General features: G+C 42.9%; 1 protein-coding gene across 6 annotated transcripts in view; it reads left to right on the top strand.

Moving 5' to 3' along the window:
* The window catches only part of CHD6 (chromodomain helicase DNA binding protein 6), a 192,210-nt gene that overhangs the window by 148,309 nt on the left and 19,616 nt on the right, over positions 1 to 24,285 (top strand). For 5 of the 6 annotated variants that reach the window (XM_087853574.1, XM_045804644.2, XM_045804642.2 and 2 more), the window contains exons 26-30: positions 3,739 to 3,868; positions 5,671 to 5,731; positions 20,492 to 20,552; positions 21,448 to 21,664; positions 23,095 to 23,366. In XM_087853574.1, coding sequence (XP_087709700.1) covers positions 3,739 to 3,868; positions 5,671 to 5,731; positions 20,492 to 20,552; positions 21,448 to 21,664; positions 23,095 to 23,366 — 741 coding nt within the window. The remainder of the gene's footprint in view (positions 1 to 3,738; positions 3,869 to 5,670; positions 5,732 to 20,491; positions 20,553 to 21,447; positions 21,665 to 23,094; positions 23,367 to 24,285) is intronic. The other variant, XM_045804643.2, reaches the window with a different exon arrangement.

Genomic DNA, 24,285 nt, shown 5'->3' on the forward strand with positions numbered 1-24,285 from the left:
CTATTGACCCTGTGTCTCATTTCAGTGGTAGTTTTAAGGCACATGGCCACATCCTTGGAGGAAAGAATGTGATGTGGAAAGGGGACACAACGTGAAGTCCCAGCAGTATGGCAGACAATCTACATGCTTCCCCTCTGTCCCTCCTCCGACCAGCGCACACACACCGCAAACATACAGAAAGTCTGGGTGGGTTAGGACAATAATGTGAAACTACCTAGCTGCACATGAAGCAAATAAAGGAAAATCCCCGAGTGAAGAGGTCAGTTAAAGCCAGAGGTGAAAGCTCACTGATAGGGGAGCAAACCAGAGGAACTGCGTTTTTAATGCGCACACAGAAAAAGGAAACAAGCCCCTCCAGGAAAGGAGGGCAAGAAAAGCCTCTTTGGCTGCCCAGGGAAGCTAGATGGAAGAACATACCCCTGAGAGATAGATGGAGACATGAAAGAAAAGATGAGGTGGAAGAGAGAAGGCGGTTGCCATGTAAGGAGTAAAGCAGGATGTGCCAGGCAAATACTAACAACAACCAGAAACAAAACACATAAGACCCATAAGACCTGGTATGGCAAAGTCCTACAAAAGGTCTTTAAGGCAAGAAGGATAGTTTGGGATAAAGAGGGTCTTTATACAATGATGATGGGTGTAATTCATCAGGAAGATGTGGCTGTGTGGCCTCAGAATATGTCAGAGGACAGGACTCTAAGGGAGCTGAGGACCCTTTCTCTCCTAGGAAAGGCAAATTAACACTGGCACCATACCTACTAGCTTTTTCATCCCTGAGCAAGGTTTAGGGTAATGGCATTAAGCAGTTGATCTCTCTTAGTCTTATATTAGGAATGTTCAAGGGTCAGCCAGATGGTGTCTAAGATCACTTCTGTATCTAAAACTCCCCTGCTGTACAAAGCAGTTCGGGGGGGTATAATTTAATCATTCCTACGTGTTTTCCTGAGTCCCGTGAAGTCTTAAGATGACGCAACACCTTCTATTCAGATTCCCCCAAATTGCCAGCTGAGGTGAACTCAGTAGTCAGTCAGAGTCAGGGCTAAGGGCATGTGCATGATGCCTGAAGTGGCTGATTGTGGCATGTGATGACTTCAGACACACTGTAAAGTGCAGCCAGTGCTAGGGAACTGGACCTAAACTACACACGTACACCCACCCAGCTCACTCTTGCACAGAACCAGCCCTGTTTAATTGGGTGTTAACATTGGATCTACCCAGACTGCATTGGACAGACGCCTGTGGCTGGCTTCATGGACTCATCCTTTTTGGAGTCTTCCAGAATCCAGATCAGATCCTCCCCTGACTGGATGCTGCCCGTCAGACATTCCATGAGGGTCGGCTTAGACCCATCCTCATTTAGGTAACACACCTGACCACCCCTGTGTAACTTAGCCCACACAACAGGTCTTATTACCAGGTGACGGTCAAGCTCCCAGATACCCAGCAACTGGTAGAGATACGACATTTCAGAAAGCCAAGCTATCTGCTGTTCACTTTTCAGTAACTTGTGTCAGGAAGCCCTCTGCCTCACCCCCTCCATCCCGTGGAGGCCTAAGTATGAGCTGTGACGCTGCCACCACTTTCTTTGTGAAGAAACACGGCCATCCATTGTGTGAAGTTCTCTGGCTCCTGCAGGCCACCCCACACATAGGCTGCTAGAGTCCTGCTTAGACCAGAAGGGTAGACCCATGTTCTGTCTCCGAGCTGACCCATGGGAGAATTGCCTGCACCTTTGGTTGTTGGCAGAAAGAAGGGCCCTGTAGCAAACCTATTCTAAATGATGCTCTCAATAGCTGTCTGTTGCATTGACTGACTACGGCCCTCTAAGGCAGCCTGGACTTAATGCAATTTTTATTAAGATATGAAGTTTAGTATTTTTGTTGACATTCTTAGAAAGGAGCTTCTGGACTGAAGAGGCAAGCAGTCCATGCCCCTCAAAGCCTGTAATCTACTATGTATTTACTGGCATTGCTCTTAGAGCGCCTATAACTCTCAGGGCAATTGTTGGGGTTTTCTAGGGGACTGAGTCAGTCACTCTTCCTTGCCTCCAGGTTCACAGCTCAGTGAGAACTAGGAATGCAGAATCTGTCTAGACTTCAGACCGACATGAGACGAGAAAGTCTGCAGAGTAGAAGCATAGCCATGTAGTAGGCTGCCAGTAGAAACCGGCCCGCTTCATGCCCTTGTCAAGCACAGAGCACCTGAGGGCAGGACACGTGGACAGTGAGCCTCTCAGGAGTAAAGGGCTGTGGAGAAAGCTTTGAGCCTCTCACCTATCAGATGAAGCACCCCTCTTTTCCTGGGGAGCAGCAGGTGGAAATACCAGGAATTTTCTTAAGGCAGCAGGAACATTGAGGATGTTTCTGTTTTGCCGTGAACTATGGTAGAACACGGAGAGGGCAAAAATGGCTCTTTCTACAATGATTATTGGAAAAGAATCTGGGCAAAACTGACTCATCTGATGTTTTGTTGTGCATGTATGGTGTTAGGCCCCACACTAGATGCCGAACGTGTAATGATGAGGAAAAACAGGCCCAGATTCTTTTCCTAAGGAGCTCACCCTCTCATGAAAGAGACACAATGATCAAATAATCGCCCCGAGGAATGGCAAATAAAGAAGAACACAAGGCCTCACAGTTTCTCCTGCCATATGCCTCCTGCGGGCAGCACCTGTCATTGAGATGGCAGAAGAGTCACTTTGGATTAGAAGGTAAAGTTCCTGCAGCTCCTCAGAGAGAGTACCAAGTGCTGCCTGCAGGGTGGAGGACAGAACTACATCCACAGTGACGACGGAACAGAGACCCAGCAAAATCAAATCACGCCTCTTATTAGCACCCACGCTGGTTCTCCGTCACCTGTGATGGGCCCTCTCTCTACATACTGCAGAGCTGGAAATGGACCTTGTTTCCTGGGAGCAACGTGGAAAGGGTGTTGACCATCTTGAAATGGTTTCCCCCAAGATAGTTTGCTGTGACAGGAGATTCGGAACTTTTCTGTGAACAAATCCTGTCTCGTTATCAAATTGCATTCGATTCAAAAAAAAAAACAAAACAAATTCTCATGCCTGGGATTATCAAAGTAAAAGTGATGTTATTTCATTGTTTTGGCTCCCTTTCAAGGGTCTCTTCTGAGTCAAACATGCTCATTCTCTGTGTGACTTTGGGGATGTGGTGAGGGGTAATTCCAAAGCCCTGGCCGGTGGATTACGGTTTCATACCAAGTTGGTGAATATGGAGGCAATAAATTGTTTTTAATCTGATTAACAAACATAGTAGTCCTCCTTGTATTTTATCCCCTGCATCCATCACTTGGCTCAGTTTCTGTGTCTAAGACATGGGATAAAATTGGACTATCAGAAAACTAGACCCATTCAGGAGGTAACAAGGTGTCCAGAGTTGGGTGTTGAGAGGAAGAAGTTGCAAAAACAACTTGCCTGATTCCCTTTGCTGTCCAAAAGAAGTAAACAAGTGAGCATTGTATCTGTACCTTGTGTCTCTTTGCGGACACAGAATATTTATGTCAGCTTCCATTTGTGGTCAAACGCTTACTCTTAGGTATCTACTTTAGCTCAAGGATCTTCCTCTGATAGGACATCTTGTAGGATTCAACTAATCTTAAATAGTGTTTTTGATTGTTTTATTTTTCACTTAATAAGGGGAACAAAATGATTGTTCAGGGCCTAGGGTAGATTTGTGAGTTCTGACATGACTTCTGACATTTCTCATTACCCCTGATCAGGGTATGAGAGGTACAATGCCATGCGAGCAGACCCAGCTCTTTGCTTCCTGGAGAAAGTCGGGATGCCAGATGAGAAGTCCCTTTCTGCGGAACAGGGTGTTACGGATGGGACCTCAGACATTCCTGAAAGGTGAGCTGTCTGTGATTGACGTGTTACACTGAGAATCTCTGACCCCCTCCATGTATATCCAGCATTCCCACAGTCTCTTCCTCACAGCCCAGCATCTCCCTTAAGTCTGGCCATGCTGGAACCACTTTCCAGAATTGCTGCATTAGTTATATCCTGTTACGCCTCAGGCCTTTTCTTTGACTTCTAAGCACTTTGAACTAGTTCCTCTTCTTCATGGGTTCTCCTTTTTTTTTTCTTTTTTTAATAATTTTTTATTATGTTATGTTAGTCACCATACTTCATGGGTTCTTCAAGTTGTCCACCATCCTATCCTACTCATCTCTTGTCTGGTCAGAGGATTCTTGAGGAAGAATTCAAACCTCTCATACCTGGCGGAAAGCTAAGAGGCCCTGCAAGGACAGGCTTCGTGACTTGAAATTCCTCAGAGGAAATTCAGGCATTATTTAAGAGTGCGTTGTCCATGAGTAAGGTGAATTTAGGGGCCACTGCTTAATGGCTGTGGCATCTAGGCCTTGTGTATGGGTTGTGTGCAAAAAAGTGTGGAAGCATCTCCTTCGGCTGAGTTTTACTTACTGTTGGCATAACCCCCAAATGTGTAAATTCATTGGAAAGCTAAATAAGTGGCCAGAAACTGTGGTGCACCAAATACACACACACACACACACACACACACACACACACACACACATATACATATATATTTTTTTTTTTTTAAGAAAACATTATATGTATCTCTTAGCTTGTGTTTGGTAAGCTTTGAACTGATCTTCTCCCCAAAAGTTGCAGATACTGCTTTGCATTGCCTCGGGCTGTGGCCAGGCACAGCCAGGAGGGCCTGCACTGCCAGGAGCTCCTAACCACCTGCTAAGGCCAAGAAAAGGGTGAAATGAATTTTCCATCTGTCCTTAACCTGTGATGAACACTTTAGCTACCGTAACATTCTCTGCTCTGAAGAGAAATTTCCTCTGTGCAGATAATAAAGACTCATTTGGAGAGACATTAACAGAAGCCCAAGTGAGTGGTGATGCTAATGGTAGATGTGAGGGGAAACGCTCCGTGGGTGAGGTACCTGAACATGGCAGAAAGCTTACATTTTTGTCGGGTGTCTGTTCTTTCTGCGGTTAAGCAGTGAGAGGTAGTTCAGGTAGGAGGGATTCTACTGCCTCCAGGACCTGAGTGGCCTCGATAGGAATAGTTGAGACAGGAACACTTCAAAGTCATCGTAAGACAAATCATGAAAAAGATCGGCATCAGCAGTAGTTAAGCTCACAAGACAAGACTTGAGGCAGCTAAGCTCGAGGTAGGTGTCTGCTGGTAAAGAGGGCAAAATGTCCTTCTTCCTAGCAGTAGCAGCCCCGCTCCCTCCTGAGGAAGTGACTGCCACCAAATAAGGGATTCTGCCTGAAGCTTCACCCCACTGTTGGGGAGCTGAGTTGGGGATGCCTCGGGACTCACTAGATTTGCACAGGCCTCAGTCTCTGGGGTCTGTTCTTTTATTAAAGGTGCATGTTCATGTAACTCTCAGTGGGCAGTAATGACCCTGTTTGTGACAGTATCACTGTTGGACAGCTGGCCTCTGAACTCGTCTGGGTACATTGTCTCATGCTGGAGTCTCAATTGAGTGGATGTCCTTGCCCGTAGAAGTTATGACAGTGGTAAAAACCAAGATTTTGAGGCCTGCGGGCAAAGGGATCCCCTAACTTTCCTTTCAGTCGGCGATTTAGGGGGTTTTCTTGCAAGCATTCTGGTTGCAGAATAGCTCCTAGGTGGTGCATGATGCTTTTTATTTTACTTTTATTCAGAGGCAACATGGATAAAGAAGACAACACTGAAGACAAGTTAGATGGCCTGCAGAAGCAAACGGTGAGTCACATGGGCTGTGTTGGTAGTCCACACAACCCTCAGTGTCGAGAAGCATCCCCATTTTGGCAGTGGGCTTGGGGCGCTTGATTGCAGTGCTGAAATTGCATTGCATTTTGCCCAGCGTTTTAGCTTAAAAATTATCAACCTAAACACTGCCTTGCACTTTTATTCTAGTGAGAGTTTCGATTTTGATACAACTGTAGATTTTAGATGCATCATAAGATACAATACAGAGTGACCCCGTGTACCTTTTATCCAGTCTCCCCCCATGGGAACATCTTGCAAAACTGTAGTACAGTATCACAACCAGGGTGCTGACGCTGTTAGAGTCAAGATGCAGGACATTTCTGTGCCCACAGAGATCCATCGTGTTGCCCTTTATAGCCACATCCCCTTCCCTCCTGCCTTCACCTCCTTTGTATTGGTGGTGACCACTAACCTGTTCTCCATTTCTATAATTTGTTATTTTACGATTATTTCTTAAGATACGTACTAAGAATTTAAGAACATATGTTATTAATGGAATCATAACAGTAAGGGGCCCTTGGGGATTAGCTTTTGTCGCTCTGTGTAATTCCCTGGAGACTGCTGCAGGTTGTTTTCTGTAACAGTAATGCCGTCTTACATTGCTGTGTCGCAGTCCTTGGTGTGGATGTCCAGGTTTGCTTTACCATTCACTCACGTGCAGGATATGTGCATTGTCTTCAGTTTTTGACTATTACAAATACCTCTATAAACGTTTGCTTACAGATTTCACGTGACCATACATTCCCATTTCTGTGGGATAAATGTCCTTAAGTACAGTTGCTGGGTGATACAGTTACTACATGTTTAGTTTTGGGTTTTCTTTAAACTGCCAAGCTGTTTCCAGCGTGGCCATACCCCTTCACATCGCCCCAGCCCCGTAGGAGCAGTCCACTTTCTCCTTATGTTTTGTTAGCTTTTGGTGTCGTCACCGTTGTAATTGAGCCACTCTGATAAGTGTATAGTGATAATCTAGTTGTAGTTTTAATTTAATTTCCCTAATAGCTAATGATGTTTGACATCTTTTTGTAGGTTTAATTGCCATCTGTAAGCCTCTTCAGTGAAATGTTTCTTCTTGTCTTTAGCCCATTTTCTATTTGCATTGTTTGTTTCTTTGTTTTCCTGTTGGTATTTGAGAGTCCTTCATATATTCCAGATACCAGTCTTTTGTCAGATATGTGGTTGGCAAGTATTTTCTCCCACCTGTAGTTTGTCTTTTTATCCTATTCACATTGTCTGTCGCAGAATAACAGTTTTTAATTTTGAGGAAGTCCAGCTTACCAATTTTTCCTTTTTATGGATCATGCTTTTGGTTTTAAGTGTAGGAATTCTGCCTATCTGTGGATCTCTGAGGTTTTCTTCTATGTTTTCTATTAAAAGTTCTTTAGTTTAATATGTAAGTCTGTGGTCCATGTTAAGTTAGTTTTCATATAAATGGAGAGAATTAGATTCAGGTCCTTTTTTTAACCTGTTGCTGTAGAACCATTTGTTATGAGGAGCTGTTTTTTCTACATTGCATTGCTTTTCACCTTTGTCAGAGTATCAGTGGAGCATATTCGTGGGGATGTTTCTGGGTTCTCGATTCTGTTCCATTCTTCTATTTGTCTGCTCCTCTGCCAGTTAGCATGTAGTATCGATTATTGTAGCTGTTTCATAAATCTTAACATTGGATAGACTGAATCTGCCCACTTCTTTTTTTTTTTAAGATATAAATACTTAACATTTTATTTTTTCATTTAAATTCATGTAGCCAAGGTATAGTACATCAATAGCTTTTGATATAATGTTCAATGATTCATTCGTTGAGTGTATCACCCAGTGCTCCTCACATCACCTGCCCTCTTTAATCTTAGAGAAAATGTACACTTCCATTTCCTTAGACTTTGGGTAGTTGGGCATTTCACAATAGCATTTGTTGTTTTGTGCTCTTCTGAAGGCAGTGCAGGGAAAGCAGCAGCAGTATTTAATGTGATCTGCGTTTGTCCCTGCAAACTTCTAGGAAGACCACCTCAGAGAGACTCACCCAGCCTCCTCCTGTAAGATGCTGCAGTCATCTGGAGGTTGAAAGAATTAAAGCAGCTTCAAAAACACTTCATTGTACCAGGAAATAGGATCTCTGATTCCTCATTCTATAGTTCATATCCTAAATGCTGTTTGAAACCAGTGTTTCATTAAGAGCACCATGATAAGTAGTTTATTCAGATTAAGCTTCTGAATTATTTTCATTCACATTCATAGGAAGAGCAAGGTAAAACTTGAACTCAATTTTTAAGAATCCATTTCTGTACCATGCAGTTTTATTCACCCTGTTATGGAGATGTTGAGCTCGTGATGCAACAACACAAATGTCTTTTTACCTGCTGCTTGAAAATGATGCATTGCTCTCACTTTTCACACAAAAATATGAAGTGTACTTTTCCTTGTCATTTTTGAAATCTCATGCTATGGAGTTTTTTAGCTTATTTGTTTGGCTGGTTGTTTTACATGCTTATTTTTTCAAGTTCAGATTTAGATCTAATGAGGCTGGACTCAACAGCCAGATTTCTTTCCTAGATATTCAAATGTCAGAAGATATGGTGACCTTTATTTGACTCTTTTGGTGGACACTGAATTAGAAACAGGGAATGGAGAGTAGCTATTTTGCTGGGGTTTTAATTAGCTAACATAATATAATAAAAAAATATTAAAAAAATAAATTAGATGGCATTTAATTATTAAGACAAGTAGGGAACTAATGTGCTGCTAATGAATCTGCCCACTTCTTTTTTGGAATTGTTTTATTGCTGGGAATTGCATTAAATCCATGTGTCATTTTGAGAATTGACCTCTACTATATTGAGTCTTACGACGTATCTCTCCACTGATTTCGATCTCTGATTTCTTTCATCACTATTTTATAGTTTTTCAGAGAACAATTTCTGTACATGTTTGTGGATTTACATCTAAGTATTTCGTTTCCTTTGGTGTGATTGTGAATGGGATATTTATGTTTTTCTGGTATCCTACAAACTTGATCAACACAATTTCAATTTAAGGTGTTTTGGAATTTTCTGCATCAACAATCCTGTCATCTGCGAATGGGGGTGGTGTTAGTTCTTCTTTCCTGATCTGTATACCTTGTATTTCTCTTTCTTGCTATATTGCACTGTCTGGAACTGCCAGGACTGTGTTGAATGAATGCTGAGAGCAGACATTTTTGCCTTGTTCCTCATATTAGGAGGAAGACATTCAGTCTTTCATCATTAAGTACAATGCTAGGTCTAGGTTTTTGGAGGTGGTCTTTATCAAATATGAGGCATTCCCCTGTATCCCTAGTTTTCTGAAAATTTTTATCATGAATAGATGTTGAGTTTTGTCAAATGCATTTTTTGTACCGATTAATATGATTGTGTGATTTTTCTTATTTAGCTATTAATATGGTAGATTACATTGATTGATTTTCAAATATTGAATCAGCTTTGCATCCCTGCATAAACTGGGATAAATGCCACTCAGTCATGGTGTATAATTCTTATTGTTAAATTCTATTTGCTAATATTTTGTTAAGGATTTTTGCATCTGTATTCATGAGGGATAGTGGTCTATAGTTGTCTTCCAATACTATCTTTGTCTGCTTTTGATATTAGGGCAATGTTAGCTTTATAAACGAATTGGATGTTTCCTTCAACTACTTTCTGATAGAGGTTGTCTGGAATTGGTATTAATTTTTTTTAACGTTTGTAGAATTCTCCCATGAAACCAGGCTAGAGATTCCTTTTTGAGAGAGTTTTAAAATTATGAATCCAACTCTATTTTATGTTGAGTAAATTGTGATAGTTTGTGTTTTTTAGGGAATTTGGCCTAGTTCATCCCAAGTTGTCAAATGTGTGTGTTGAGTTTTTCATTGTATTCTCTTATCCTTTTGAATTGTCGTTCAGTTCCCTGTTTCATTCCTGATACTGGTGATTTGTATCTTCTCTCTTTTTTTCTTCATCTATCTTACTAGAGATTAGTCTACTTTATCTTCTTAAATAATCAACTCTTTGTTTCAGCTCTTTGTCTTCTCTTTTAAACTTCATTGATTTCTGAGCATCTGGGTGGCTCAGTTGGTTGAGTATCTGCCTTCAGCTCGGGTCATGATCCCAGGGTCCTGGGATTAAGCCCTATGTCAGGCTCCCTGAGCTGGCTTTTCCCTCTTCCCCTGCCTCTCCTCCATGCTTGTGCTCTCTTGTGCTGTCTCTCAAATAAATAAATAAAATCTTGAAAAAATTAATAAATTTCATTGACTTCTACTCTTTATTATTCCCTTCCTTCTGCTTGCCCTGGTTTTATTTTCCTTTTCTTTTTCTAGATTTTTGGAGTGGAGCTTAAATTACCGTCTTGAGACTTTCCTGCTTGTTTCATGTATGCATTCAGTGCTATAAATTTCCCTTTCAGCATTATTTTAACTATATCCCACAAATTTTGCTATGTTGTATTTTCATTTTCATTCAATTTAATGTATTTTTAAAAATTTTCTCTTGAGACTTCCTCTTTGATCTGTGGATCATTAAACATGTATTATTTCGTTTCCAAGTGTTTGTGGAGATTTTCCTATTATCTTTCTGTTTTTTATTTCTAGTTTGATCCTGTTGTGTTCAGAGTACAAAGTATTATTTCAGTTGTTTTAAATTTGTTAAGGTTTGTTTTATGGCCCAGGACATGGTCTGTCATGGTGTATGTTCCATGGGCACTTGAAAAACAATGTGTATTGTGCTGTTGTTGGGTGCAGTTATGCTGACATAATTGTGTAAATGTCAGTTAGATCATGTTAGTTGATAATGTTGTTGAGTTCTTCTGTATCCTTGCTGATTTTGTCTGGTTATTTCATTAGTTGCTGAGAGAGGAGTATTGAAGTCTCCAATATAATTATCAATTTGTTTCTCCTTTCATTTGTATCAGTCTCTGCTTCACATATTTTGCAGCTCTGTTGTTTGGTGCATGCATATTTTGGTTTGTCTTCCTAGGTACATTGACTCTAATATCATTATGTAATGTCCATCTCTACCTCTGATAGTTGGCTGTGCTCTGAAGTGTACTTTATCTGACATTAATATAACTATTCCTGATTTCCTTTGATTAATGTTTGCATCTTACAACTTTTACTTTCAGCCTGCTTTTATTGTCACGCTTGAAGTGCGTTTCCTGTAGATAACATAGAGTGGGGTCATAACTTTTTAATGCATTATGCCAATCTCTGTCATTGAGTTGGTGTATTCAGCCCTTAATATTTAATGTAATTATTCAGACAGTAAGGCTTAAGTCCAATATTTTATTATTTTCTCCGATATTTGATTCTCTGTTTTCTTTTTTCTGCCTTTCTCTGGGTTACTTGAACACGTCTATGATTGCTCTTTTATTTATCTCTATTATCTATATTGGTTTTTTAACAGCTTTTTGATGGTTCTTCTAGATATTTTATTATATATACATAAAGTATCACACTCCACTAGTATGATCATTCACCAGTAGTGTAGGAACCTTACTACTAGTTTTGTCTCTTTACCCTCCCCCCGTTTTTAATATAATGATCTTAAATATTTCTTCCACATACATTTAGAACCATATCAGATGATATCACAACTTTTGCTGCAACTGTCAGTATAATTTAGAAAATGGAAGAGGAGGGGCGCCTGGGTGGCACAGCGGTTAAGCGTCTGCCTTCGGCTCAGGACATGATCCCGGCGTTATGGGATCGAGCCCCACATCAGGCTCCTCCGCTATGAGCCTGCTTCTTCCTCTCCCACTCCCCCTGCTTGTGTTCCCTCTCTCACTGGCTGTCTCTATCTCTGTCGAATAAATAGATGAAATCTTTTTTAAAAAAAAATGGAAGAGGAGAAGAAGAGTCTGTGGTATTTAGTTGTATTTTTTGTTTACTGGATTCCTCCTTCTTTATAGTGTTCCAACGTTTCTTCTTTCCATTTAGAGAAATTCCTTCAGCCATTCTTTTAGGGTATGTCTGGTTGACATTTCTCGTAGCTTTTCTTTGAGAATGTCTTAATATCCCCTTCATTCCAGAAGGATATTTGCACTGGGTATAGGATTCTGGGTTGACAGTTCTTTTCTTCCAGCTCTTGAAAAATGTTGTGGCACTTTCTTCTGGCCTCCATGGTTTCTGATGAGAAATTTGCTGTCATTCAGGTTGTTTTTCTCCTATAGGTAAGGCATCCATTTCTCCCTTCCTGCTTTCAGGATTTTTTTCTTTGTCTTTAGTTTTCAGAAGCGCAACCATGATTTTTGTGTGTGTGTGGATTTCTTTGATTTCATCCTGTTTGGGATTTTCTCTGCTTCTTGAATCTGTAGGTTTATGTCTTTTGCCAAATTTGGAGAGTTTTCAGCTATTATTTCTTCACACCCTTTCTTTCCCCCCTTCCCTCCTCCTCTGATGATATGAACATTAGAACTTTTGTTACAGGGGCGCCTGGGTGGCACAGTCAAGCATGTGCCTTCTGCTCAGGTCATGATCCCAGGGTCCTGGGATCGAGCCCTGCATTGGGCACCCTGCTCAGCTGGGGGTCTGCTTCTCCCTCCCTCTGTGTGCTTGCTTTCTCTCTCCCTTTCTCTCTCTCTCAAATAAATGAACAAATAAATCTTTTAAAAAAAAAACAAAACTTTTGTTACAGTCCCACAGGTCCCTGATGCTGTATTTATTTATTTTTAAATCTATTTTTCTGTTTTTCACATCAGGTACTTTCTATTTTTCTGTCTTTAAGTTCCCTGATTTTTTTCTTTTTCTCCTGCATTCTGCTGTTGAGACTGTCCATTGAGATTGAGTTGTTGTTTGTTTTGTTTTTTAGGATTCTTGTTGGTTATTGTATTTTTCAAATCTAACATTTCTTTTTGGTTCTTCTTTGGATCTTTGTTTCTTTGCTGAGATTTTGGTTTTTTATTTGTGGCAAGCATTTTCAGAATTGTTCATTTGATGACTGCTTTAAATTCTTATGTCAGGGGCGCCTGGGTGGCTCAGTCGGTTAAGTGTCTGCCTTTGGCTCAGGTCATGATCCCAGGGTTCTGGGATTGAGCCCCACATCGGGCTCCCTGCTTGGCAGGGAGCCTGCTTCTCCCTCTCCCTCTACCTGTGGCTCCCCCTGCTTGTGCTCTGTCAAATAAATAAATAAAATCTTTAAAAAATAAAAAAATAAATTCTTACATCAAATTCTAAGATTTGTGTCATCTCAGTGGTAGCATTTATTGTCCTTTTTTCATTCAGTTTGAGATCTTCCTGTTTCTTGGTATGATATGATAAGATTTTTCACTGAAATCTGGACATTTTGGTATTATAAGGCTCAGGATCTTATTTAAAACTTCTGTTTTAATTGACTCCTTCTGATGCTTCTCTTTCAGGGGAGTGGGGTGTGGGATGGGTACTACCTTGTTGCTACCAGGTAGGAGTAGACGTTCACATTCCCAGCTGGCCCCCAGTGAAACCTGGAGGGGGGATGTTTCTCATTACTGCTGGACAGGAGTGAAAGTTCAGCTCTGCCATGGTCTTTGCCAACATTGTGGGTGGGGATGAGGACCTCATTACTCCTTCTCAGAGATGAAAGTCCCAGCTCCCTACTTGGCTTTTTGACACCACCCCAGCGGGAGCATGGGGTGCCCTGTTAACAGTCTGGTGAAGGTGGAAGTCACGATTCTCCGCTTGGCCTTTGGATGTGTTTGGCCATGGATGTGTTGAGCCAGTGTTTTGTGTTCTTGGGCTGGAGGATAGCAGGTATTGTCTTAACATTTTGTGTATTCCTAACCTGCTTTTGTTGGGGCTTTTTTTTTTTTTTTGTCTGCACCCTTTGGCATTTCCAGGTAGTCAGCTTCTTTCCCTCCAAATCTAGGATATATAAGGTCAAAAAGAAAACCGTGGAACTCACCACTGTGTTATTCCTTGGGTCCCAAAGTCCCTAGTTGGTTTGCCTTCTCTCACCTTTCAGAGTTTTCTTGTTTGTTTCATGTATAATGTCCAGGGGTTTTCACAGTGCTTAGAGTAAGGAATAGGGAAATATGCATTTTCCCAGAAGCAAAAGTCTGCGCTGCATTTTACAAATGAGTTTCTGGGGCTTTGCATAAGCACACTGAAACCTTACCAGCGCCCCAGCACCATTTGACCATACATGTTCTCTGGCTTTGAGTTACAGAGCAAATGAATCTGGTAGAATTTCATGGATTCTGAATCCCAGAGGTTATGTACAGTTGTCCCCAGCTGAGTCCATTGCCAGGATAATCTCTTATCTTTTCTTCATCACCACCCAAAAGTTATCAGTTCTTTTCTTTTGGTTCTAGTTGGAAGAATGTGTGGTATTTACTTTGGCTTCCATCAGATCTGATTCCTATAACAATAACAATGACATCAGTTCCCCAAAGTAGGAAATAATTATTGTTCAAAGATATGTTTCCATATCTCCCCATGGTTTGAGAAGCAGTGGATTGAAGCAGATCAGCATGAAACTTCTGACCCTGACCTAAAGGAAGTTGGGTTCTGATGTCAACAGTTGAAATCCAGGTTCTGCCATTCCGGTCCCTTGCTCTGGTCCCTTGCTTATCTTGTTACTCCTTTTGTCTGGAATTTGGGATGTGTTTTTCCTTAGAAGCAATTCAAGTACCAGAGAAAAGCAAGTAATACCTTATACTTCATGGAACTTTACGTTTTCCATTTGTTTCCATCGCTCCTCACCTCCGCTGAGAACAGTAAGCACCTCGTTGGAGGGCTGCAGGCAGTTAGGCCTGGAAACTTTAAAAGACTTTGCCAAGGGGCACCTGGGTGGCACAGCGGTTAAGCGTCTGCCTTCGGCTCAGTGCGTGATCCTGGCGTTATGGGATCGAGCCCCACATCAGGCTCCTCTGCTATGAGCCTGCTTCTTCCTCTCCCACTCTCCCTGCTTGTGTTCCCTCTCTCACTGGCTGTTTCTATCTCTGTCGAATAAATAAATAAAATCTTTAAAAAAAAAAGAAAGACTTTGCCAAATTCTTAAAGCTACCAGAGGATAGAGTTCAGACTAGATATTTTCTAGATATTCTTGTGTTATGTTCTCTAATCAAGCATTGTTTTCATAGTCAAGAAAGTAGAAAGTATTTCAGCAGCACGTCCATGCTACTTCTATGGAAAGACAGCCACAGCCACCCAGCTCTGAAAGCTGTTCACAGTCAAGATTATACACTTAGCTGATCCCATCTTTGATCTTGGAGACATCTGGGCACCGAAGGGGCTGTGGCAGAATTATAAAATAACTCAAGTTTCCTTACAGCAGGGTTAAACTCCTCCGGAACTACATTTTACTCATTTATGAAATTAATGACTGTATTATTTATTTTGCTTTTGAAATCCCTAAAACCTGGGCTGTAGAATATAATCAAAAGCAGATAGAATGGGGCGTGGCTTCTCCCAGATTTTGAGGTGGACAGATTATAAATAGATTAAGCTTGACTTCTAGTCCATGTGCTACAGTAACAGTTGTAGAGGAACAGCCAACATCTGAACCCAGTCTGCTGCCCGCCCCTGCTTCCCTCCCATCCCAAACCTCCTGCCCCAACCCCAAAGACGCTGGGTGGGTGTTTCCCTCGCCCAGTTCTGTTCGCATGGAGATTGGCAGGCAGGGCTAAAGATGCCCAAAGAGCCTATATTGTCTGTAGCGAGGCGAATTCCTCTGAATTAAACAGACCCGGGCGCAGACAGAGGGATAGTTAGTAGATTGGCACAATCCCAGTATTGCAAGGAGCCCTAACACACGTCTGAGTGGTGTCTGAATGTTCTATCCCCTCTGCAGCCTTGCCGTGAGAGGTCATTCCAGGTAGGTTTAGGTAATTCCGGGAGTCCATGGGAAGAAGAAAAAAATGTGCTGGCTTTCAAGGAAATTTCCTTATACTGTCCCAGAAATCTGACTCCCGGTTAGTTCCCTGGATTTTGTTTAGTTTTCATCTGGTGCTGCAAAGAACAAAACTGTTCTTTCTCTCCTCTCTGTTAGGATTTTAAATTCTTGAGGCCAGCTAGCTACCTTCATGTCTTTAAATGTCTCTTCAGGTGAAGTGCCCCTAGTTCCTCTGTCTTTCTTTATGTTGCATCATCTCCAGACCCTCGCTATTCTGGTGCCTTCCAGAGCACACTATGGCTGTTGTCCTCTTAAAATGTGTGAGTCAGAGAATCAGAATGTCAGAGTTAGAAGGGACATTTGAGATGATCTAGTTTAGTCCCTTCCTTCACCCTCTCTCTGTTTTAATACCAGTAGAACTTTGATTGGTAAACAGTAACAGATTTCACATGCAGCTGGAGTCAGAGAATATGCAGAGACTTTCTACAGCAGTTAGTCTGAAAGTTTACTTGTATTTGCCATGGTCTGGAGCCTCGAATTGTAAACAGAATCTCTCAATATCAAACCTCATATGATATAGGGAGAGTAATGGCTCTTTTCACTGAAACCGTGGTAAGCAGTGGCCGACTAATACAGTCACATCTTCTAAGCAGCGTGTCTTGTCCTTGCTCTGCAGCTGTGCCTGCTACAGGTGCTCTCTGAAACAGAAGGTCTGTAAAATGGAAGATGAAGTCATAGCCAGAGTGAGCTTGGAAAAACTCTCCTGAGAAACTTAATGTCTAAAATGGTCAAAATCCCATCATAAGAAAAATTCAATTAGGAAGTGAACAATTATTCTATTCTTACAAGTTCAGAGTCTGAGGGTTCTCTAAAGTCAAATAGTAATATTTGAATGTGGAGTACTTCCAAGCTTACAAAGCACGGTTCCCCTTCAGTTAGGCGTTAGGCGTACCCATTCTAGAGAGGAGGAAACTGAAGTCGTTTTCATCAGCTTCAAAAAAAAGGCCTACTGGCTAAAGGACACAAGAGTTGTGTCTCCCCTACTCAATCTTTTTCTACACCCTGCAGTCTTTCCCTAATAAAATCCTTGAGTTATGTTAATGACATTTGTTGTGTATTTACTTTCTACATGAAGTTTATGCAAGAGTAGAATGCTTGATTTTTTTTTTTCCTGCAAAATGAAAGCCACAGTGGGATCTTTTTAATTCTGCCTCTGTAATCCTGTTACCTCTCACAGAGAGCTCTTAACTTCTCCTGGCCGACTCCTCTTTGTGTCCTTCAGTAGGAAGCTCAGAAGTCACCTCATGGATGTCTTTCCCCGCTATTTGATTTGGGTCTGGCAGAGTTGGTGACTCTGTCTTATTTTCCCACTGTGTTTAGAAGCACTGATCACAGATCACGGCCAATATTTTTCAGCATATGTCTCTCATGACCACCAGACTATGGGCTCTGGAAGGACAAGGGTTCTATTTTTTCCACTGTTAACAGCCCTTGAATCCAGTCCAGTTCCTGGCACTCAGGAGACACTCATTTCCTCAATATAAGAGGACAGCTCCTTGCCTGTTGTGTTGATCCTAGGGTTTTGTTAGAACACAGAAGAAATTCCCTGGGTCTGCAGGTCCCACTGGGCCTGCGCTGCTGCTGCCACCGCCTCCATCCATATCAAGACCAAATAGGGCAGGCAGCCAGGCCCAAAGGGGCCAGCCACAAACAAGGGAGACTCGACCTTCTGTGTTCAGTAACTAAGAGTCCGTGTATGTCACTACCCCCATTGGAGAAGTGACATGTTTGGACTTAGTTAGTGAACGCTGCTCTGGATTCGGCCTCCTGTGTCTTCCACCTGCTAGAAGCAATATGGCACAGTGGTTAGAGCTCATCCTCTGAAGTCAGATCTTCTGGGTTTTAATTCCACCTTCACCACTTCATAACTAGGTGTGATCTTAGATGAGGTGATCATCCTCCCCATTCCAGTTTCCTCCTGTCTAAATGGAATCATGAATAACTGATGAATAAATGGGAACTACATCGAAAGTACTCGGTATAGTATCTGGCGACTTGCTGACCCGGGTCCCAGGAGACCTCTGTTTTTGCTGTTGAACTGTTTCCTTGCGCTCTAAAGCCTGCCTTACAGCACCCAGTGCAGGTGAAAGATAGGACCAGGGAGGGACTGGTAGTTGGGACTGTTTATTAGCATTCCCATAGTCCCCACCACCATTTGTAAGGTGTTTGCTTCGGGCCAGCATTTGGTTAAACACTTGACATAATCGACTCATTTGTGCCCCACAATCACCCTATAAAGTATTATTACCTCCATTTTGCGAATGAAGAAATGAGCTCGAGAGATTGAAACAGCTTGCCCAAAGCCAGAGCGCCACGGACTGTCAGACTGCAAACCACATGCACGCTCCAGCTGGGAATATTGCACAGTGTAATCAGTCAGTTTCCTTTGTGTTGGTGGTAGTGGTTGTTGTTGTTGTTGTTGTTGTTGTGTTTTCTGTTTCCTTTGTTTTGTGGTTCTTGTGGTCAGCACTCTCTGGGACCCTTCCCACTGAGATGAAAGAGTCACACCTCCTCGAAGATGAATATTTCTTTCAGATCAGTTCACAGTCTGAGAGAGCAAACCTTGAAATACTCAACGTTAAACTGTACTTCAGACGCAGGGCTCTCGCTGTTCTTCCTGTGACCCCAGCCTGCCATCGCAGCCGCACAGAACACACTGTACGTCAGTTATTAACTGAGGTTATGACATCTTTTCCACTTGGGCTAGGTCTTCTCCATTCTGTCATTTCCAGAGAGAGGAAGTGCCTCCCAGAAAGGGCAGGGTGCAGAGAAAGGCACTTGCCAGTACCAGAGTCTTGCCTACTCAAGAGTCTGCCTAAGGTTGTTCATGTTACTGACTGTGCACGAACAGAAACTGTGAGAGGGACCAGAAGGGAAACATGCATGTCATGCATGTCTGCCGCACACCAAGCTGGGAGCCACTGTGTGGATCTGGGGTGTGGGGACGCCTGAGTGAGCCACCCATCAGCGTAATAAGGAGCATGGTAGCTCTGGCACCTCACTCCGACGTTTGTAGGCTGTAGGACGTTTCTCAGTCTGGAAGTGTCTATAATTAGAAATTTCAGCCTTCGGAGGATCTTTGTGGATACTGTGAGGATACTCAAGAATTCTCGGTGGCAGGAAAGGATATAGGGCATGGTTGGTAGTTTTTCGCTTATTTGGCAACTACCCACGTAGTGGGAGAGGATGGGTGGCATATTTAAGCCCCACTCCAAAATGGCACAGTAGATGAGCCTGAGGTTGCCATCTCTTCGCTTAGATGGCAAGCAACATTTTGGGCCAAGGAAGAGAGATTGGACTGGTGTTCTCCAATTCTAAATATGCGTCACTCTCCAAACAGAGCTTCAACCCAGGCTCTCATTTTGCCCTTTTTTGGATGGTTGGAGTGGTTGAAAGTGTAGGCTGTCATCAGACTACTGTGTTTGAAACCCAGCTGTGTGACCTTGGACAAGTTACTGAACCTTTCTGTAGGGCTTGTTTTCTGCATCTGTAGAATGAGGAGAGTTGTAGTTTCTACCTCGTGAAGCAGTTCTGAGAACTAAAGGGGATTAGCCACGTAAAGGGTTTCACACGTTCCCCGTGTTGTTAGCTATCACCACTACCTTGTAAGAGAGAACGTGCCCCTGCTCCTCTCTGCCTTTTCACAGTTTTCTCTTTGAGCCTGTTCCATGGTAGTAGGGACCTAAGAGAATGGTTAGAATTTTTACTGTTGCCAGTCATAGGTGTCACTCCTTTCCTCCTGAACCTAGATTCCTGGTCTGTGCTGTGTGCACTCTTCCAGGAGGTAGCAGACATTTTCTGTAAAGGACCACATAGTGAATATCTTAGGCCTGGGGGCCACATACAGTCTGTTGCTTATTCTTCTGCCTCTCCTACTTCCCCGTTTTCTTCTTCTCCTTTACCTTCCTCTTCCTTTTCTTCTTCCCTTCAAAGGTGTAAAAACTCTTCTTAGCTTGAGGGCCACACAAACACAGTCTGCAGACCACAGATTGCCGACCCTTACTCTGATCTGACCCTCCCTAACATGGCCAAAGTCCTAAATCCTGGGTTATTCTCTTCCATCATTCAAGTCAAAAGATGCTAATCAAAAGACAGGAAGTTTTCATGTTAAGAAATGGGGTCCAGTCAAAAAATAGCACTCTCTCTTCTCCCACCCTCAAACTCTCCCACACACCTTATACGTACAGAACTTTCAGAGGTCCCTTCGGAGACCAAGAAAGGGTTTAGAAAGGAATCCATTAGAGCCAGTTTATCAAACGCTCCAACTTGGATAAGCTCTGTGCCTGTGAAATTACTCCAGATTCACTTGGAGCCTCAGTTGTGATTTTAATTTTAAATTCCTGGGGGTTTTGCACCATCAGGTCTCATGTCTAGAGCAGTCACGTTTTAGGACAAGAGCATCTGTTGCTGTGAAGCAAGCTAACCATAATGAACATGAACATGATACTTTTTCACAGCAAAAGAAAAAGAAAAAAGCAAAAAAGAAACCAAAATGCAGGCACAACCTTTGTGAAATGACAGTATTAAATTGCAAGAGATGATGGTAACGCAAATATTTAAATTCACAGCTAAAATAGTGCTTGTAAAATGTAATTGCCAGGGAGAACATGCCAGCTCATCGTTCTTTCAGCTAATTCTCTGCAGACAGAATCATTTGTACAGTTCTAGTTAAAAATGCTTATTTTAAATAAAGTGCTTTCTGGTTCTTTTAAAACCGCATAAGTAAGCTTTATTGACGGGGGACGATTCAGGTCTTTGAGGTGTCCGTGGGCAGAAGAGCTCTCCTGCTGTATGGGGGCTGTCTGAGCTGGTGTGTCCTGGGCTGCAGCTTTGCTGATGGTGTGGCTTCCTTTATCCCTAGGAGAGTTCCAGTGATGGAGGTGATGGCATTTTTGGTGAAAAGAAGGATGACGGCCGGGCAGGTGAGACTGTGTCCTTCTGAAGTGAAAGAAAAGTAAGGTCCCAGTTTGTAGTTATTCTGGAGTTCACATGTAATAAAAATGAGTTTTTAAGGACGCCCCCTTAAAAAGCCAAGTTCAGGGGCGCCTGGGTGGCTCAGTCGTTAAGCGTCTGCCTTCGGCTCAGGGCGTGATCCCGGCGTTCTGGGATCGAGCCCCACATCGGGCTCCTCCGCTAGGAGCCTGCTTCTTCCTCTCCCATTCCCCCTGCTTGTGTTCCCTCTCTCGCTGGCTGTCTCTCTCTGTCAAATAAATAAATAAAATCTTTAAAAAAAAAAAAAAGCCAAGTTCAACTTCATCACACTCTCCTAGAGTCCCACACGCAGCGTTAATGTGGCTCTGGCCGGCTTCTGCCACCTGTTGTTGAAATTCAGAAGTGAGATCGGTGATATCTGAGGTCAGGATGGAGTCAGGGAGAGAAAAAGGAATGGTGGTTTCATTGATTTATGATCTCTTTAATTAATTTGAGGGGAGAAACATTGGGGAGGGTTGGTTTGATGTGGTTTGTTTTTTTTTTACTTGTTTTTTCTGAATTCGAACTTCATAAAGTCTTTGGCAGTTGGAAGGCCAGCTACACCAAAGCCCCTAGTTCTATGTGGAGAAGGCCCCAGAGGGCCTGCTTCTTCCCATGCCTTAGAGCACGGTCCTCAGGTGGATTCTGCCCCAGGGACAGGCGCATCTGTATGTGAGTGATGACAGAGCCAACCACAGCCTACAGCTGTTTCTAAAACAGAATCGCAGCCCTGCCAGCTTGGCCTGGCTCCTGTCCTTGAGTCAGCTGTGTTTTTAAAACAACAAAAATAGCCACCTTGATTTTGGTTCTGTTTGTAAATACTAATATCCTCACTGATGTTTGAAGCCCAGGATGGCTCCGACCCAGACAAATCACCCTGGCCAGTTTCCTCTGCTCTCACGGCTCGCCTCCGACGTCTGGTCACTGTGTACCAGCGCTGTAACCGCAAAGAACTCTGCCGACCGGAAATCCTGGGACCAGGTAACCAAGGATACTGGGTCCAGGAAGAGATGTTCAGGAGAACCTCAGAAATGGATCTCATCAACAAGGAAGCTCAAAAGAGGTAAAAAAATCAGTGACCAAAAGGGCATATGGAGCTGCTCGTGAGTTAAGGTGACAAAGGAATGCTGATAATTAGAGACCAAGTGCATTTAAGGTTCTCATTGTGAAGTTAGGTGGTCTCCAGAATTAATTCACTCCAGCCTCCAGTGATGGTGTTGTCATGCTGGCTGGGGAGTTGATGAGATCTAGGAAACCATTCTGTTCACAATTCCCAGACCTTTATGATTTTCCAACGTGACCCTCTTCCTTAAGTTGGACCCCAATCCCTGGAAATGTGATTTAAAATTAGCATATATCAGACCGTGTTCTTTTAGCAGCAAAGTGAATAGTGTGCACTGAAGCTGCATATTATAGCTACCAATCCTTATCAAGCCTTTGAGAGTAGTGAGTCCTATAAAATGCCAGCCCAGAAGGAGAGGGGATCAATTATCAGAAGTTACTTGCCCATTTAAGAGTTACACCAAAAATGGCTACAGAAGGCCAGCACAGGCTAGGAATGATGGCACCAGAAAAAATCAACAAAGCTGTAGTTCTTTGAGTCTTTCTATCCACCCTTCTGATGTAACATCCAGTGAATTAAAAGAATACCAAGTAGAAAAAATAGCAAATCTACTTCTGTGTACACCTTCTGACTTTATAAAATTTGGTAATTCAGGGAAAATATGTCTCCCATCTTTCACAACTCTAAAGAGAAGCACTCTTTCCCTGCTTCTCACTCCCCCACTGAACCCCTCACCCCACTCCTAGCCTGACACCCTCTGGGGATGAGAGTACCATGCCCAAGAGCCCCTCATAAAGACTATGGACAGCCACCTTCTGTCATTATCTTACCCCTGCAGGATGTAGAGGCTGGAGAACCTTAGTGTCCTAGATAAGAGTTACCTACGTACGTGAAACCTGGAAGAAGGCCGACGTGAAATAGCAATCAGGGGAGTTGTGTGGCTGGCGGAGTCGCTTCCCTTCTCTGGACCAATCTCCTCAGCAGGAAAAGAAAGGGGGTGAATTTCAGGTCCATCCAGGATTCTGTGATTCTGTGTTGACATACAGGGGGGATAATCAGGAAAAATATTTAAGCATACATAGTATTTTAAAATCTTCATCTCCCATCAGCGGAAACAAACTAGGTAATCTCTAAAATTAACGAATCAAGAGATAGCAAGTCTGCACACGTGACTTAGAAATAGATAAATACCAGAAGAAAAAGTTGAGAGATTTGAAAGTGGTGGTAGGATAATAGGCTGTTTTCATTATAAGCCTCTCAGCCCAATTTAACTTAAATAAAAATAATAAAATAGGCAAACCAGGCCTACCTGTTTCTTGACTCCATGCACTCTCCTAGTAGGCACTCAGTAGGTAGTTGTTGGCTTTTCTTTTGTCTCGTTTTTCCTTAAGGGAAAACAGCTCACTCTCCCTTTTTGATTAAATCCCAAGGTGGACTAGGAGAGAGCAAGCAGACTTCTACAGAGCGGTGTCCTCCTTCGGGGTTGTTTATGATCAAGAAAAGAAAACTTTTGACTGGACACAGTTCCGCATCATTTCCCGTTTGGACAAGAAGTCGGATGAGAGCCTGGAACACTACTTCTATAGCTTTGTGGCCATGTGCCGGAACGTCTGTCGTCTGCCCACATGGAAGGATGGTGGTGAGAAAGCTCTCTGTCCGTATGTCCCTGATGAGACAGGGAAAGGGCATGTTTATTTTCAAGGTACAGAATCACTTCAGGTTATCTTTTTTTTTTTTTTTTAAGATTTTATTTTTTATTTATTTATTTGACAGAGAGAGACAGCCAGGGAGATAGGGAACACAAGCAGGGGGAGTGGGAGAGGAAGAAGCAGGCTCCTAGCGGAGGAGCCTGATGTGGGGCTCGATCCCAGAACGCCGGGATCACGCCCTGAGCCGAAGGCAGACGCTTAACTGCTGTGCCACCCAGGCGCCCCCACTTCAGGTTATCTTGATTATACAAGTAGAGTCTACCTGAAGAATTCAGGTGAAGACAAGTGGGTTTTCACAAATTCATGACTTGCTCATTGGGTCCACCCTCATAAAATGAAATCTCTCTCGAAAACGATGCAGCATCAACAAAAATTGAAATTCAGATCAACACCTCACAGAAGTATTGCGAGGCTGCTGTTAACTACCCTCTCCAACAAGTCTCAGAGATTTATTCCATGGTGAACTTTGCTCCTTCCTTAGATTATATCGTAGTAACTTCAGCTATTTTCCCACGTATTGCCTTGTAACTATAGGAAATAAGCAGCTGCCTTTTAAACATGCCCTGATCCAGTAGAGACCCCTTCTGAGAAATTGCTTCCTGGTTGGGATGCAGCAGCTTCCTCCTCGTCCCTCTCCTGCCTCATACTTGTAGATACACTAGATGTGGCCCATCTGACTATATTGTAGAAAAGCTAAAACAAACATGGAGTCCACCCAGTGTGGGTCCTGGGCTGACAGCAGCATCCCCCGTGTGGCATGGTTAGGGTGTTTTCATTAAAACCAGGGAGCTGGATAGATAGTAAGGAGCTGGCCCTCGCAGTCCCACTGACAAGACCTGGCCTCGAATCCTGGTTCTGCCAGCCTGAGCAAGTCAGCATATCTGACGGGGATAACGATGCTATAGCCTAGCA

Source organism: Ursus americanus, chromosome 22 (assembly GCF_024610735.1).
Source record: "Ursus americanus isolate L20-20 chromosome 22, mUrsAme1.1.p, whole genome shotgun sequence".
NCBI classification, from domain to species: domain Eukaryota; kingdom Metazoa; phylum Chordata; class Mammalia; order Carnivora; family Ursidae; genus Ursus; species Ursus americanus.